Source organism: Mesitornis unicolor, unplaced genomic scaffold, assembly GCF_000695765.1.
Source record: "Mesitornis unicolor isolate BGI_N332 unplaced genomic scaffold, ASM69576v1 scaffold25961, whole genome shotgun sequence".
Taxonomy (NCBI): domain Eukaryota; kingdom Metazoa; phylum Chordata; class Aves; order Mesitornithiformes; family Mesitornithidae; genus Mesitornis; species Mesitornis unicolor.
The window spans coordinates 111,071-125,115 of record NW_010162161.1 but is presented as its reverse complement, the minus strand read 5'-3'; the positions used below and the strand labels follow the sequence as shown (position 1 = coordinate 125,115).

The 14,045-nt window shown below is 41.0% G+C and overlaps 1 protein-coding gene across 1 annotated transcript in view; it reads left to right on the top strand.

Moving 5' to 3' along the window:
- Positions 1-14,045, top strand: part of ITPR2 (inositol 1,4,5-trisphosphate receptor, type 2) — a gene marked incomplete at both ends in the record, with an annotated part of 112,632 nt that overhangs the window by 1,118 nt on the left and 97,469 nt on the right. Inside the window, 3 exons of the mRNA XM_010193547.1 lie at positions 8,022-8,137; positions 9,305-9,391; positions 10,082-10,240. Of these exons, the coding sequence (XP_010191849.1) occupies positions 8,022-8,137; positions 9,305-9,391; positions 10,082-10,240 (362 nt within the window). The remainder of the gene's footprint in view (positions 1-8,021; positions 8,138-9,304; positions 9,392-10,081; positions 10,241-14,045) is intronic.

Below are 14,045 nucleotides of genomic sequence, written 5' to 3'. Positions count from 1 at the left end.
TTCAGCACATCGGCGCATCTTGGAAATGCAGGAAACGCGGATGTATACTTAGAAACTAATAGTGATAAATTTCATTCACTCGTGTGATGTCATGGAATAAGTTTATAGTAGAGATGGAGATAGGATGTGGTTCTCCAGTGTGGCTTTCAGACTGCGTATCTGTGATTTCATCCTCTCGCTGCCTGCAAATGCAGGTTTAATACTCAGCGTCCAGGTTGCACAAAATTGCAGGTGGAGATTCTTTGGACAGTGTTTCTGTCACTTCACCACCTGCTGTGTTCCTGAAGTAGAACATAACCAGGTTTCTAGCTGAGACAGAGGTCACTGGAAAAGGCTTGCATGTGATAATATATTGCATAATACATCCAAATGCCTACAGTCAAGGAGCCAAATAGAGGTTAAAAAGGCAACCTTGATTCTTTCATTGTCTAATGTTTAAGGGCTTGATTAAAAACCTTCAGTACAGTAGATGCTGATGCTATGTACCTGAAGCAGCATGAAATTGCCCCTAACAACACAGCCATGATGTTATAGCATGGTGGCTTGCACCATGTTGCAGGTCTCAGATGTTCTTTCCTAACTTGAAAAAGCGAAGAAGGAAAAAAGTTGATGGTGTTCTGTGTTGAGGTTTTTTTTTTTCTTTGTTTGTTCATGGGGTTTTTTAAGGACTTCTTTGTTTGTTTTTTTTAAGTGATTTGAACAGCATCAGGAGGGTCTGGGCACTTTGATCCAGGGTGCAAGGTTATTGAACTCTCAGCGCTGATGGTGTGCCATCGGTGGTGGCAGTAGTACATGTGTACATAGATCAGATGTCAGAAGGAGATGAGACACAGACAGACATACAGCTGTTCTCTGTTGCGTGGGGAATGCACAGACTCTGCTCCTGAGTTACATGCCGTCTTCTGCAGAGGAATGTTTTTTATTAGTAATAGACAGCTTTGGCTCGGTTCCCTATTGCAACCTCTTTCTGTTGCTTGCATAAAACATTCCTTTATCTGTAGTTGCCTCTGCTCCTCTTCCCCACAGCATCTAACCTTTCCTCTAATTCAGTTCTCCACTTCTTGGGGATCTCCTCTTTTCCCTTTCCCTCTCTGCACTTAACCTTGCTACCAGTTACTTTTCTCCTCCTCACTGCTGCCTGGTAGCTCACTTTGGCTCCTGTCAGTCCTTTCTGGTTTAGGGTGCACCTATATCTGACTTAACTTTGAAGTGGCTTGCTTAGCTATTGCTAAGCATTGTGGTAGCATGCAAATTTGAATGAACTGCAACATCTGTAGGAGAAGCAAAATAAGGTGACAAAATTCACTTTTTCACTAAATTGGTGCAAACCACCACGCTACAACATCATGGCTGTATTGTTAGGGGCAATTTCATGCTGCTTCAGGTATATGTCATCAAGTGGCATTCAGGAGAATGGCTGCAGCAAAGATAAAGCCATCATTTGATTGTTTTCTCCTTCATCTTACAAGTCAAAGGGAGTAGCAGGAGTTTTGCTGAGAACACAACAGAGACTTGCTGTCTAATTGGGTTTTAGTGCTTGGTACTGCAGAGGTGTCTGTATTACGAGAACAACCAAAAGTGCATCTCTGCCACGCTTTGTTAAATTTCTGCTCAAGAGCACTGAGGCAAAAGAGTTGCAAAGTGTTGTTCTTATAACCAAGAAATGTAAGCAAACCCCTTATTTTCTCCCGCAAGAATCTTCTGGGAAATAGCATTCAATTAAAATGGCAAAGTTAATAAAACAAACAAAAACTGCTTTAAGTAGGTTCTTGACATAAAAAGTTGTCTTCAACTTGAGTGATTAATTGAATGGTTAGTCATGAGCAACTAAAAATAGCATCTAACAGCAGGAAGAGTAGGGCCTCTTTAGTTAATAGGAACTGCTGTCTGTATGGTTTACAATGTTTTTATCACTGATAGCTGAACTGGCGTTGATTTGAGGTTAGAGCACGACCTAAGAGTCAAAGAAGTATGAGAAAGGCAAGTTTCTAACAAGATGTTTAGATTCCAAGGACTGACTCTGAAAATTAACATCAGAGGACTATGTTTGCTCTTTTTTGGTAATATTTTATCAACCCTCTCCCCCCTCCCCACTTTCCCCAGCAAAAAAACCACACACACACACACAAAAAAAGGTTGTGTTTTCTGACTACTTGTATCCCTCCTACAGAGTTCACTTGGTGATCAAATTTAGGTACAGAGCTGCTGGCCTGAAATGAAAGCCTACGTAAAGAGGTGTCTCAAAATAGCAGTTTCGTTTTTGTTACGTGTTTGCTTTCTTTTTTTTTGAGTGGGTGGTAGCTATTCTAGTTGTTTCAGAACATCCTACAAAACAGAGTATTGTTAAGCTAAGGAAAGCTGTGGTCGTGTCTCATTTTGTGTCCATACAAAGAAGCTATGATGGAGATTTCCCCTTCGTTCACATTGGGATGAACCTAGAATGACGCTGTGACACATCAGTGTGAATATCCAGGTTTGCATCAGTGTCAAGGAGGGCAGAATTTGGTTCCACAGGTGTTTCCTGAAGTCTGTTTGACAACAACAGCAAAAAACCAACCAAACAAAAACCACCCATTTACCATTTTGCAGTTGAATTTAAAGGACTGATGAAGCCAGGTGCTTCTTGTCCTAATTCTGACTGAAACTAGTGAGAGCTAAAGCACTTGGTGTCATGATGGAAATGCTTACCCTGCTGCAGGGCCGGGTTCAAGGAGTTGATGAAGAGCAGCGTGTGCCAGAAGTCGTATACCTCTGAAGAAAAGTAATGTCAGGAGCAACAGAACTGCAGGCTTCCTTAGACTGTGACCACAAACATATGCTGTTATCTCCAGTGGGAAATGCTTCCAGCTTGTGAGGTGTAAAATAGCACAGATAAGACCTGCTTGTTTGTCAGATTTAGCAACTCTGAAAAAAGAGCACCTTCGTTTATTTAATTGTAAAATTACCTAAGTTCCTAAACTGATTTAAACATCCCTACATTTTATACCCCTTTTTCTTGAAGCATCTGCAATGAAAGCGATGTTTGAGTTCCTAGATACCCTCTTCTTGCTTTTATCGCAATTTTAAGTCTGTTCAGCTATTTCTCATGTTATGTTCCTCTGTGCTCTCTGCTTTCCTCCTCCTACCCTTTCCTCTGCCGTTTGCTGTTTTCCTCTTTACTTGCCTTCTCCTACATAATTTTGTCTTGTCCTTACGTTTTCTTCTTGTTTTTCTCAGTTCCGTAATTGCTTTCATTTTCTTCTCAGATGTCTGATTTGCCCCACTCCTTGCTCCCTTGCATTTCTCCCTTTCCATTCTCACTTCAGCTCTTTTTTACCTTTCTGTATTGTTTTCAAAACACATAGATTTGTACACACTATGATTGAATAGCCCTGTCACTTCCACTTACCCATTTGTCAGCCTGCTGGTTTTGGTAAGGTCATGTCATAATTTCTCTAGTTCTGCAAATCACTGAAATGTTCCACGACAGGCAAGAGTTGAATTTCTAACACTTGAAAGAAAAAAACCCAACAACACAAAAGGGGGGGGTGTGTGTGTGTGTGCCCATGTGAAGAAAGCATCTGACAGATCTTGTTCTAAACCATCTTTATACAACATCAAGAAACATTTAAAAGACACGATATGAGATATTTTCCTTTTTCAGACTTCCTGAGCGTAGTTGCTTTTTGCTCAGAGGATGTGTTGCGTGTGGTTGTTCCACCTGCTATTGCCTTTTGCGAAGTAAAGACTGTATTTTGTGCGCAGTCGCGGGCTCAGGCACATAGGCCCTTCGGTGCTGAGCGCGTCCTTTGTGGATCACCGCCTGCGCCCTGGGAGCTGCTGCTTTCCATCTTTTGGTGGCTCTGATTAATAGATGTCATTTTTTCCCCCCATAAAGTAATTGATATGTGTCTCAACACTGGTAATTTGTCATATTTTCTTCCTAATGAGCCGAGGTGTAGTGTAGGAGGTCAAGCCTGGAGTGTGACCAGGGAGAGCTCCCCCCCTTTTTTTTTCCATTTTGTAAAGAATACTTGAAGTTATTTTTTGTTATTTGTAAAAATGTGTGTGTGGGTGTGGTGGGCAATGTTTCTTATTTTCTCCATCTTCACTTTGTGCACAAGTAATTGAAATTTGCCTGGAAGATTTTGTGGGTATGAGAAAATTGATGAAACTGCAGAAGTTGAACACTTGAAAGCTTAGTAAGTGAAACTGGCTGATACTTTTAAGCTATTTGCTTTACAGCTATTTGTTTACCTTTGATAGCTCTTACTTAATTAGTGTCCTCAGGAAGAGAAGCATTTATGTAAAACTCCATAAAATAGTAAGTTAGGAATTAGGACTATCTGAGAACGTCTGGAGAAGTTAGAAGAGACAGTCTGTCTCATGGGTGGGTTGTTAGCCTGACCTCCAGCAGGGCTGAGCTTTTGATCTAATGCATGTGCTGGAAAACGGCTATATAATCTTATGCATCAGTTTCTCTTTTTACCTGTTTATTTAAATTACAGCTTCTGTAGGGCAGGCACTGTTCTTTTCCCCCTCTGTTGTTTAGGACCACAAAGCTTAAATTTCTATAGTATCCTGTTGTTATTCTAATAAAAGTAAGTAGAAAAAAAATGAGATTACTTGTTTTATTTATATCTGGAATCTTAAAAAAATAATTAGGGAAAAGCTTGTCTGGAAACAAAGGATATTAGTTTATTTAGTCTATAAATTGAGGAAAATGCAATCAAAATAATAATGTTTTTTAAAGAGTTCCTGGCATTTCAACTTCTAAAGCACTAGACTGGAAGTCAGGAGAACTGTGTTGTGCAGCATGGCTACAGATGGAGCAGTGTGGTGGCTGAGGTTATCTATGCTTGCTCTACATTTCCTTTTCTTTGAGAACTTATTATTAGGAAAAATTCACCCCCCTTTGGGAGGAAGACCCGCACAGCAGTGCCTGTGCATCCCTGTATATCTTGCATTTCTTTGCAGAGTGCTTTGAGATGCTCTGTATACGGATGGGAAGCGATGTGTTTACTCAAAGTAGCAGGATGTGTGGGGAGTAACAGAAATGAAGAGTGGTCCTATAAAAAGAAGGTGGTGTTACTTCAGAGAAATAAGTGTTTCATGAAGTCTTCTGAGAAAGCATGTTAATCCTAGATTGTTACAGAAGATAATAGTGGACATTTTGTCTTATGAGCTGAAATCCTGATACTCAAAATCTGCTGCAACATACAGTATGATTTAACAGTATACAGTGTTTTGTAATTGTTTTTTCTTTTCCCTTCTTAATGTGCAGAATATTGTAAAAGCTACCTGGGAGGTATGTGCTCTGGGTTGTACGATACAGTTCTCATTTTAAGTGTTCCCCTTTGAAATGAAGTAAACACCTTTGCAAGGTGGCTGGGTTTCCTTTGGTAAAGATTTTTAGCCCTTTCTCCTAGGAGCAGCAGCTCAGGGCTGTGATTAGAGAGCAAATTGGTGAGGACTGTGGGGCAGTGCTGGGAAAAGTTCTACCACCAGCGGTGCGTTCGCATGAACGAGCTTTGCAGCTATGAATAGCAGAGGAAGATCAGTTGCTGTGAAGGGAAGAGGCAATGTGATGGAAAGCTTGGTACAAGGATGGGCCAATATACGTGAGGCTAAATGGCATGTATGGAACAACTAGAAGCATTGCAACTTAGTCTGGGGCTTGAGAGCCAGCACTGTTGCAGACTGCTGGCTCTTGGGATGCAGGTGGTGGGAGGAACATGTAGCATGGTCTTATTCTAGTGGTGTTGGCAGCACTAACATCAGATAGGAATGCCTAACTGGGCCTGGTGGTAGTTGAGAATGCTGCCTGTTTTAAGGAATGCGGATTCATTTTTACTTAGGAAATGCAAGGCCAGTCTGCACACAAGATTTCCCTTCCCTCTCTTGTTGTGTTAGGAGTTCCTACTGTAACATGGCTTCAGTAACTCCTCACAGACTATAAAGAGATGGGTATGTTGGAGGATATCTTTCAGAGGAGCTAAATCTCCTCTTCCTCCCTGTGTGAAAGAGTAACTCCACTGGCTTAACAGTGTTGAAAATGAGAATAGGTTCTGCTTTGGTATCTAACGTCTTCTACAGAGTGGCTCTGAGTTTTACACTTGAATTTCTGCTCATAAGAGTGCAACAGTTGGGAAACTTATCAGATGTATGATAGATGAGACTTCCCACATGTCCTGTGGTGGATCAGAGAAATGGAACAAGTCTTGGGTAGTTAGCAACTGCAGATGTTAAAGTTGGTCTGGGGATTGGATGATGAACTGTATACTGAACTGATGACCCATGAACTGTAAAATAGTCTGCTCCTGGCCTGGCTCAGCGGTTAAAAATCTGAGGCCACGCATTTGGTATAGTTCCCTTTGGCTTCCTTTGCTGACATTTTTGTGACAGTGACTGGTGAATTACTCGATTCCACTGTATTTAAAAATGATGTGCAAGGTTAGTAAATTCAGCAGGGTCACCTACATATCGATCCAGTGTGTAACTGGAACGTGTACCTAGTATTGGTGTTGTAATTGCTATTTCATATGGCAGCATCTTTGATAACAGAGGTAGGGGTTACTATACAGTGCTGTTGGAAAGGGGCTCTCTTGAGAGATGGCAACAGGGTAGAGAACTGAGGGTAGAGAGGACTATTCTCAAATTATTCTGTGCTATGTGATGTTTATGCCATTAACTGTTGAGTTTGATGATAAGGAAGCACTTCATGTTGCTCACGTGGAGCTAGTGTGTTTGTTCTCCTCTATTTCCCTCTCTTCTCTGTATTTTTGTGAGGAGCACTGTCTGTGCCATACTATGTGGAATGTGGCTTTTCAGTGGTGTGGCAGAGTCTCTTCTTTGTGGGAAAGTTGCCTGATGACCAGCAGAGAAGTGACATTGCTGATTCAGGCCAGTCTGGGGTGTCAGCGCCTGCAAGAGGTGCTTCTTAGGTCAGAAGAGGAACTTTTTTATTCTTAATCCTGCTCTGGGGCAAAAACCTCCTCTAAGTAGGACACATTGCCGCTATTACTTGGCTCTAGCTTGTCCCACGGTTGGGTGGCTGGGAGTTAGGTAGGTGTAGTTGCTTCCGTTATGTCTCTGCCTTCCTGAGACCCAGACATAGAGTGGGGAGAAGGAAGGCAATATTTCAGAGATAGTTCTCCCCTAGAGGTGGATTAGTCCTTGGAGTGCTTGGCCATCAGTGACACTTAAATATGGAGGGCTAGTAATTTGAGACAGACCTACCTTTGATGTCTATAAATCACAACCCACATTGGGGAACAGTTTCACACTATAATATACATGCAATCCTGTATGTTCTTACTAGCCTCATAGCAAAACACGGATTATTGCTTATTAATGCTTTCCTGTCCTTTCCTCTTGCCAGTTGATACACATGAAGTGTGAAAGGACAATTACCAACATTTGCTAAGTAAAATGTCTTTCAAGCTTAGTTTTTAGAGCAGTTGATGTTCATGACCATGCAAGACTAGCTATCATTTATCATTCTAAAAAAAATATCAGATTTGGATGAATCATTTTGGTTAGAGGCTCCCTGAGCTTCTGTTTCTAGTCTAAGGACTGTCATAGGCCCCAAAAAACCACAGAAAGTCTTGAATCAGGGAATGTCACAGAACTGTTTATGGCCAATTAACATTAGCTTTTAATTATTGATTCTGGTGTTGGGAAATTAAGAACAAGTGAACAAGCACTTAGGGAAGAACCCTGTGGCTTAACTTCAGACATGTCTCTCTCCCTTCCCAGTCCCCAGCCCCTCACTGCACGTGGTCCCTGTGGGAAGGCAGCGGGGTGGGGATGGGGGTCAGTACCTTGTGGTTTGCTTTCCTTTGCTGCCCCTCTTTTGTTTAGGATCAGCTCAGATTTTCTGACACCCTGTTTATGGTATCATTGCCATCAAGCTGTTTGCTGACTGTGCTTCAATGCTGCGGTATCTGGGCATTTCCGGAAAAAGAAAAGCAACCACAGCATACTTACAAACGAAGGAAGCATCTTTCAATGTTACGAGTATGTCTTTCCATCTTCTACAGACTGCCTTTTCAAGGTGTGTCCCATGAACCGATATTCAGCCCAGAAGCAGTACTGGAAAGCCAAGCAAGCCAAACAAGGAAACCATACAGAAGCAGCACTGCTGAAGAAACTTCAAGTAAGAGACATCTGTATTTGTAATCTTATCTCAATCTGCAGACTGTAGAATTACAATAGAATGAGCAGGAATAATAACAAGTGCCTTGGAAACCACCGTGATAGGTGTTATTGTGCCACCATAGCAACTTTGTATTCTCCTTAGCTCTCCTACCTCTTGACCGACATTTATTGCCCCTGCCCTGATTTTTTATCTTACTTTGGGCTAGGGGTTGTGCCTTTGGTATAAGCAAAATACCGCTTTCAGGGATTTTATAAAGTAAATATGGTGTTTTTAAGATTGGGAGTGGGATCTGGGTTAAACCATGCTATTATTTTAGAAGTACTTTCTAGGAGTTAGTCAGAGGGGTGGACAAAGAGTTGTTTTCCACACTTTAGTCTGGAAATTCCTCAGAATTGCAGTTGTCTTTACTTCCAGTCTTAGGTGATTCTTCTCTGAACCATTGGTCAGAATCTGTTTTGCATTAAATACACTGTGGCTGGAACAACTCCTCTGTCTCTGAGAAAGAACTGGCCTGATTTTATAATTGGATGCATGATATTAAGTGAAAACAAGGTGGTATCAAACCTGGGTGATGGTTTCATGTGCAGTGGAGAGGCTGCCAGTGTTTCCAGTTAAAATCAGCAATGAAGACACATGGTGTGTGGTTAGATCTAGCTACCCAGCAGTTAGAGCTGGGAGTTTGTTCTGTGGCTGTGTTTGACCCACAGTGTTGTGTTTAGCCTTAGTTTTGCAATGTGTGATCTACTAGTTTTGTTATATATAAAGCCAATGAATTTGTATGCAATGAAAAACCCCACAAGTAAATGGAATGGTGACAAGGAGAAACTAATCTTAGGCCCTTCTTTTTCCTTTTTCAGCATGAAATAAAGCACCTGGAATTACTTTTTGTGCTTGAAAATTTTTAAAATAGCATGCATCTCAGGTGTAGTCCATAAATTGTGACTGAGTTTCTGGGGTAATAAAAACTCAGAGTCATTACTTGGGGTCCGGGTGATTATAGTTCAGAAAATTATGCTGCAGCAGGATTTGGATGCTAATGTGTTCAGTGCAGTAATGCTTGCAGGTTGAAGGAAACATTTTTAGTGTGGTGCCATTTCCTTTTCATACTATCTTTTTTCGGTAGCTGATTTTGTAGAATTTAAAGAAATAATCATTCTCTTGCAGCATGCAGCAGAACTGGAGCAAAAGCAGAACGAAAGCGAGAACAGAAAGCTGTTGGGCGAAATTGTAAAATACAGCAATGTCATACAGGTAAAGCTATTGAAATACATTTGCCTTCTCTTAGACGTGGAAAGGAAACAGTTGTTTCATTTCAAGGTTACTGCGAAAATGAAACTAACCACTGTAGTCTGGATTGTCAAGGGTCAGGTAAACAGAACTTGGTGAGGTTTACAATATTGTGTTTTTCTGTCTGTTTTAAAGCCTACCAGAAGTGTTGTATATTCATGTTTAAATAATATGTCATAATATAAATTTTATGTGTCATTTTTGCTGCTGTGGTTTAGAATCTGAATGTAAATATGTGTCCTTTATTTTCAAGTTTTATTTCAAAATTGTATTACAGAGGTGCTGTGCAGCTCCTTTTAAATCACTGAAGTAATTTGTACTTCATGACATGTAAATGAGACAGAAGTTATGTTCTTAAGTGCAGTACAACTTTCCTGTAATGGATGAAATTCCTGAAGGTAACACTATTAATGGACTCCTGCCCTACCTGTGTAGTATATGCTGTAAAATTGATTGCTGACACTTTTCTCTCAAGCTGAGATGTACTATCAGTTTTCCTAAACTGCAGTATACTTTGATAACTCTCTACCAGTTTTATTTTGTTCATGTATGTTATGAAAAATCACTACAGTGTGAAAGCCAGTGCCGCCTCTTTGAATCAAAGTAGAAAAAGCAAAAGCTATACTAATGTTTTAAATTATTATTTTTTCACAGCTATTGCACATAAAAAGTAACAAGTACCTCACAGTCAATAAGAGATTGCCAGCTCTGCTAGAGAAGAATGCTATGCGGGTGTCTCTGGATGCTGCGGGAAACGAGGGATCGTGGTTTTATATCCAGCCGTTCTGGAAACTGAGAAGTGAAGGTGACAATGTAAGTGCAGAAGGCAGAGAGCTTCCAGAAGACACAGGATTTCTGTGCTACTGGCAGAAATCATGATGGATCAAGTTCAGAAAAAAAATATAATAAAAAATTTAAACAGTGTTTTGGACTGTTAGCCTTTATGTGTAACGAGAAAGTTTTCCCAAATTATATAGTCCAGAATCTGAAACGTTGTCACATTCATCTGAGTTTCTGCTGACCTGTGTTGGGGCATCTTTGCTAAGTTCACCTGTTGTGTGCTGATTTACAAAGCTGGTAATAAGTCATAGTTTACATTAGATTAAAAGCTTTTTTATTTACAGTTTTTTAAAATTACTCTGGGCAACATTTTGTTTTCAGGAAGTCAGCAGAAAATGTCTCTAGGAAATATATCAGGTTTCTTTAAATCTGTATTCTCCTTCAACGTGAAGGTGGCATCTGTGACTGGAATTGGGTTGGATGGTCAGGTGGGCCTTTGCTGGGTAGGTGTCAGTAGGAGTCCTGTGTTTTGGTAAGAGAAATAGTATATAGGAGAGCTCTTTGCTGCAGATCTGAGAGTTGTGCATTGAGTTCAAAACGCAGTTCTTAATTCAGTCGACTGTGGCTTGGTTAAATGCCCACTGCAGAAAATTCAGATTTGCCTCTGGGAAGGCCACATGATGAATTTGTGTGGTTTTATGTTGTAGGCCTGGCTGGGAATGTTTGGCCGCTCTCCCCCGTGAAGTACTTGGTGAAAGAGCCCTCTGAGGATCTCAGGCAGGAACGTCTGTTTTCTTGTGTATTTTCTCTCATTAACTCTGTGGTTACCCAGCTCTTAGGATGCTATCCAGGATGTGTGTGGTTGATTACAGCTCATTTTGGCAATCACTTGTGGGGAGGGGAAGGACTGTGTTCCCAGCCCTGGTCAGAAGCCCCTAAAAGTCATAGTCTTTCCCTGCTCCATGCAGTGATCAGAGGGTATGTGAAAACCTCTCACTTTTTCTCCAAGCCTGTTGCAAAGAAAAGCAGCAAACTTTGAGTAGTCCTCTGCACTTCTGCATAGCTTTTTGAATGAGGAAAAGAAGTGTTGTGGATCAAACATAAACCCGATAGACCTCTCCCTCTTTGGAAGGAAAAAACAGAGAAGACTTACTGCTTTAAGGTTTTGACTTAATTTCTTAGAATAACCTTGGTTCAGCATCTTCTTAATTTCTCATACCTCATACCATGTGGGAAATAAGAGTGTGTCATGCTCTCCAGAGTAAGGACCTGGGGAACCCAGATTGTGATCTGCAAAACCACTGTTAGCCTTTACAGAGCAGCAGGATGATCTTAAGCCTTAAAAGTCAACCTCAGTACTGTAGAGCTTTAATTTGTCACCGTTGTGACCATGTGAGGAATGTGAGAGTTTGGAAGCGGTTTTGCTGGTCTGAAAAGTTTGCAGATTGCTGTAACATCCCTGTGGGGCCATATTTGACAGGCTCTGTGCTACAAAGGCCATGTGGGAAACTGTTGGGTTTTCTCCTAACTTAATGACCTCTTTTGGAACCTGCCTGTTGCTTGTTTTTGTCACAGAGCTGGGACCTCATCATTTTGTTGTACAGGGGGAAGTCTGGAGACCCAAGTTTTTCCTCCTTTCTACCAGGCCCAAATTAATCTGATAATTTAATTTGCAAACTTCCAGAGCTAAACATCAGTCCGTGGGTAGCTTTCTTGTAACTGCTATGGCAGATTTCCACCCCTTCAACAGCTACAGAAACTCGGCAGATGTTGTAAGGGGGACAGGCGTAGCAAACGATGGGGGAAATCCTTTAATTTGCCTCAGACAGAGAGGCTCCACGATTTGTTCCCTGGGTTAGTCCCAGGCATGTGCCCATTAAAAACCCATTTTCTGAGTGACTCAGCTACAAAGCACCTACTACTGCGTAAGCTGGGGCCACTTTACCCACTCACTAGGTTAGCTTTTAAAGGACATGTATTTTTTGGTATACTTTTCTGCTTCTGACCTCTCAGTGCATGGAGTTAGCTTGGTATATTAGGCCCTTATTCTGTTTGGAAATACTGGGTATTTTTGTTGTTGTTTGGTAGTTTTTTATGTTTTGTTTTGTTTTGTTTCTAAATTTTCAGTTTCTGTGCTATAATGAGGAAATTCCCTAAGGAAACACATTTTGCAAAGTCTTTAGCACAGTAGAAGTGAGTATTGAATTACTGCTTGGATAACTGCTGCTGTCTCAGATTTCCCAGGCAAGGTAGATCCAAACATGCTATATATCCTAAAACAAAAGAAGGTGATTTAATCTGAGGGAAGCTGTGATACAAGAAGTCATGTCTGTGAGTTTTCTGGTAAGTCATCACAGCTGTTTAGCCTTGTGAAATATTTTTAAAATTATTTTTCTGAAGGAGGATTAGCTTAGCTTCATTAGCAACTGATTAGTTATGCAAGTCAATGAAAGTAATGAAAAAAATAGCTGAAGATTTACAGTAATTGGCAGAACTGCAATATTTTATGCAGACTTTTACTGAGCATATACCAGCTCTCCTTCAATGGAAGACATGACCAGTTAAGGCTAGAGCTGGTTCCATCCAGTTCAGCTGAATGGCAAAATGTGCACTGATAGCAGGATTAGCTCTGTGTGGATTACATTTTTGGTTGTCTGCCATTTTAGTGGTTTGAAAGCTTGATCTTGCAGCATGTTCAGGGAGGTGGTCTTGGACTTGGGGAATGCCCAGCCATCTGTGGGAAAGTTCTGTTAATCCTCCCAATCTCTTTGAAGTGTGTCAGCAGTGCCACTGGCAGATGTGGTTATAACATAAAAGCAGTGGAGATGGAGTAGCAGAGCCTTTGGTGTGCCCAGTAACCTACTTGGATAGTTAGTCCAACCTGAAATCACTGCTACTGCATCTTCGCAGCCAATATAACCTTTTGTAACTACCAGTCTGTGATATACTACACCTCTACTAGAGTATTTGCTCCTAGTTCCTGACTGTGGTATAGATGTAGCTGTCAGGTGGCCTTACTGAGCTTATATGAATGACAGAGTGGCTCTAAGTGATGCTAGTGCTGGTCCCCCACCCAGAAGACAGAACACAGTCAACTTTGGCTGTGGTTCTTCCTACTCTCAATGTACCTTCTCCACCAAGAGATGGACAAACATGGTTTGCATGAATTTAGAAACGCACTTGTGTGGGAAGAACTCCACTGCATCTAAGACTGAAGGACCTTGTAGGTTTATCTTGAATTCAGAGGCTGAATTCTTATTGGTTTCGCTATGAATTTAATAATTCTTTGGAAGCTTCTTATCTAGACCAAAAAGGGTAAGAGTTTTGTCAAAGGAATCAGGAATAAAATCCTCGAAAGCTGTGTGATGCAACTTTAGTGAATTCATGTCTACATGTAAGGAAGAAGTCTCAGAGAACTGTCAAACTATTGAGGTCAGGTTACTGATGTGGACTTGGAGCAGGGTAGGAGTCTGAGATAAAAACCATGACCCCACATGACATTTCTTCCTCAGATGTGTGCCTACAGCAGAAGAGCTGTGTCCATCTCCTTTCTTCTGGTTGCTTCTGTGGTAGTCACAGGCTTGAACTCAAAGATACCTTCCCCCGCCCCTCTTTTTTTGTTTTGGTTTGGTTTTGTTTTTTTTTTCTTTTTAAATAAGGTGATGTGCTCTCTTACTAATTAAGTTGTTATAGTCCTGGTGTACTTGCAATAATTTTGAAGTCCTGATTCCACTTTGCAGGATGCAAGCCTGATGATTTTTTGACTAATGAATTATCTGGTCATAACCTCTTAAAATGGGCTGTAAGTAATGTCTGTGTGAAGCATGGCATGCAGGAA